The 3,331-nt window shown below is 68.1% G+C and overlaps 1 protein-coding gene across 1 annotated transcript in view; it reads left to right on the top strand.

Annotated features, from left to right (window-relative positions):
- Window positions 1–3,331, top strand: part of TNS1 (tensin 1) — a 57,933-nt gene that overhangs the window by 22,463 nt on the left and 32,139 nt on the right. Inside the window, exon 16 of the mRNA XM_019522814.1 lies at window positions 1–697. Within this exon, the coding sequence (XP_019378359.1) occupies window positions 1–697 (697 nt within the window). The remainder of the gene's footprint in view (window positions 698–3,331) is intronic.

The following is a 3,331-nucleotide window of genomic DNA, read 5'->3' as shown; positions in this document are numbered from 1 at the left end:
GTCCGGCTGCCCCCGGCGCCGGCCCGCAGCACCAGCAGCCGCGAGGCCGTGCAGCGAGGGCTCAGCTCCTGGCAGCAGCAAGGCGGCAGCCGGCCGCCCTCTCGCCAGCAAGACGGCTTCCCGGAGAGCCACAGCCCCAGCGCGTCCAGTGCCAGCCCGCAGCCCAGCCCCTCGCGGGCCGCGCCGTCCCCGGGCCACGGCCTCCCCGAGTTCCCGCGCGCGGCCTCGCAGCGGGAGATCGAGCAGTCCATCGAGGCCCTCAACATGCTCATGCTGGACCTGGACCCGGCCAGCGCCGGCCTGCGCAAGTCCCACAGTGCCCCTGGCGCCCCTCGGGAGGAGCGGCCCAGCCCCGTGGCCTCCTCGCTGTCGGCTCAGCCCGTGGCCGCTCTCCGTGGCCCTCAGGTGACGCAGCCGCGGCCCAGCCACATCTACGTGCCAGGCCGTGGTGCCGGGGAGCCTGAGCCCGGCTGGCTGGATTACCGTGATGCCTACTTGCCGTACGTCTACCAGCCGGCACCGGACGAACGGAGCCACAGCCACGCGCCCGGAAGCCCCCCGGTCTCTTCTGGCTCTGAGGGGTCCCCGCCGCCTGTGGCCACCTCGGCCTCGCAAGCTGAGAGCTACAAGGAGCCGACGAGACCCGCGGAGGATGAGCCCTTGAACTTGGAAGGGCTGGTCGCGCACAGGGTGGCAGGTGAGAGGTGCCCGTGGGCAGACGGGGATAAGGGACATGCCCGGGGCCACTCGGGGAGGCTGTGTCAGGGCTGAGACTACAAACCTGGTTTCCGAGACGAGGCCCATTCTCCAGGGCTGCCAGCTTGAGATGCCTCGAGCAGCATGAGGGCAGACCTGTTCTTGACTCGGCTCGGGGCTGCAAGGCAGAAGTGGGGTCAGGAAGTATTTCTATACTATGCGGTGGCATAGAGCAGGGAGGGGGAAGATGCTGGTCCCTGGCGTGCTATATGGCAAGCTTCGGCCAGGGCCTCGGGTGCAAGGACGCGGCCTTTGCCACCCGCCTTGGAGAACAGGCCGGGGACAGGTCGCTCCGGCGCAGAGGTTTTGGGGCCAGTGTCTTGCAAAGGGCCCGTCTCTGTGGCGCCGGGGTCCGGGCACGGCTGCGTCACGGGAGAACACGGAGTCCCGGACGCCGGGTGAGCCGAACGTGCGGCCAGGAGGGCACAGATGGGCTGGGGGGGGGTGTTATTTACAACCCGGGTGGCTATAAATGGCCTGTTTGTGTCTCCCGGGGAAGGCGGGTGGAATTTCACGCCTCCTCCCGCTGGGAACGTGACACCTCTGATTTCCTCTGCTCCGGCTGCAAGGGGGGGCGGGGGCCGGTGCCTGGCTCTCGGCTCCGCTGTGCCCTTGCACCTGTGCCGGCAGCTTGGGGACGCCCCGGGGCTCGCTCTGTTCGGGGCAGGGGCAGCCTGGCGGGAAGCCCTTTGGGCCAGGACCGGTGCAGGGCAGCAGGGCCCTGGGCTGGCACAGGCTTACTTGGGCATCCTGCTCCCCCGGCTGGTGCAAGGAGGATGGGGGTGTCTTTATTCTCCTTCTGGCCAGCGAAGGAGAATAAATGTCCAGGGCGGGCATCTGGGCGTGGTGGGCATGGACACGCCAGCCTTTTACCCCGGGGGAAGCAGAGGCTGCTCCGTGGGGGGTGCCAGTGTGCCTGCTCTTACTCTGGGGCAAGAAGAGGCTGCCCCATTGAAATGCCCATGTGCCCCTTTTTACCCCGGGGCAAGAAGAGGCTGCTCCACTGGCGTGCCCACGTGCCTGATGTAAGCTGGGGGTGCCCATGTGCACACTTTTACGTGCCCACTCTTACCCTGGGGCAAGCAGAAGCCCCAGGCTGGGCGTGGGCACAGCACCAACGCCCCCTCCATTTTACCTCGGGGTAAATAGCTGGTGCGACCGATTGCCCGGACCCTCCCCGTGCCCGCAGCTGCCCCCACCGGTGCCGCAGGGTCCGGACTAACGGTGTCTCTTGTGTTTTCTCCCTCTCTCTCCGTTGCGTGTTGTGTCCGTGCGTCTGTCTGTCCCCCTCTCTCTCTGCCGGACGGACGGTGTCTCCTCCCTGGCTGACCTCTTCCTGCTCTTCCGCCCCCCGCCTCCCCCCGCGCCCCGTCCGCCCGGCCCCGGGCGTCCTGCCAGAGTACAACGCCAAGCTGCAGGGCCTGCGGCAGGGCGCGGCGGCCCCCCGGCCCGCTCTCCGCCGGCAGCGGTCTTTCTCCTTCTCCGGTTTGTGCCTCTCCACGCATGCCGCGCGCTTCCCCGCTGTTGCATGCATGCCGGGGAAGGGGGTCGTGGCCCCGTGGCGGTGGCTCTGGCATGGGAGACCCCCATGTGCTGGCCCTGGGGGAGCCCCTTGATGCCCGGTGGGATGTCTCCCCCCCAGCTTTCCTTGGCTTTTTCCTCCCACCCTCTTTGGTTTCCTTCTCTCCTTCCTTTGCTGCGCGTGTGCGAGGAGCCGCTTGCCACCACGGGTGTCGCGGCCACGCGGTTGCCGCCAGCTCTGCCCGCGCCAGGGCTTGAACCGAAGCGGGTCTGGGGACCCCAAAGGAGACAGTGGAGAAGGCTGTTTCCTCTGGCAGCTGCAGCCCAGCTGCAGGGTCCTGGCTGGAGGGTCTTTCCCCTGCGCCCAGGGTCAGGCCGATGCCACACTTGGGGCCAGGACCCCGGTTTCTGGGGTTGATGTTCCCTGGGGGGTTTGATCCGAGGTGTGCCGGCTGCTGAGGCCGGGAGCCAGGGCTGGGGAGCGGCATGGGTCAGGCAGGCCACAGGCCTGGCTGGAAGCGAAGGAGGTGAGCAGGGGGCCGATTACACCCTCGGGGTGGAGGATGGAGGGTCAGCCAGGAGGACCTTGGGGTGGGAATGCAGCAGTGCCCGTCCCAGCCCGGTCCGTATCCTGCCTCCGCTTGGAAACCTGCCCTGGGCCAGCTCTTCCCTGCCCCGGATCCTCCCTGCCCCTTGCCTGCTGTGGTCCTGAGCCCCACTGGCTGCACCAGGGCGGGACAGCTCTTCCTTTCCTCTCCCGTGCGCCATCGTCCCCATCCAAGGGGAAGGCGCTGCCTCTCTCCCCGGACCCCATCCAGCCCCAGGTCACACGGGGGTCCCCTTAGCATCCGTGGTTGACCGTCTCTTCTTCCGAGAGGATTTACCGCGCGCCTGGCAGGACATCGGCAGGGCTTTCCCCGGGGGCAGGCAGGGGGGGTGTTGGATGTGTCCGGCGCCGGGCTTGGTTGCGGTGCATTAGGCGCATTCATGGAGCGGTTAGAAGCCCTTGTCTGGGCCGGGGGCCATGGGCCAGCTTCCCAAGGGCCTGATTTTA

Source organism: Gavialis gangeticus, unplaced genomic scaffold (genome assembly GCF_001723915.1).
Source record: "Gavialis gangeticus isolate Ggan-Ray unplaced genomic scaffold, GavGan_comp1, whole genome shotgun sequence".
NCBI classification, from domain to species: Eukaryota; Metazoa; Chordata; order Crocodylia; family Gavialidae; genus Gavialis; species Gavialis gangeticus.
The sequence above is the reverse complement of the archived record's forward strand: the minus strand, read 5'-3'. Positions and strand labels throughout refer to the sequence as shown.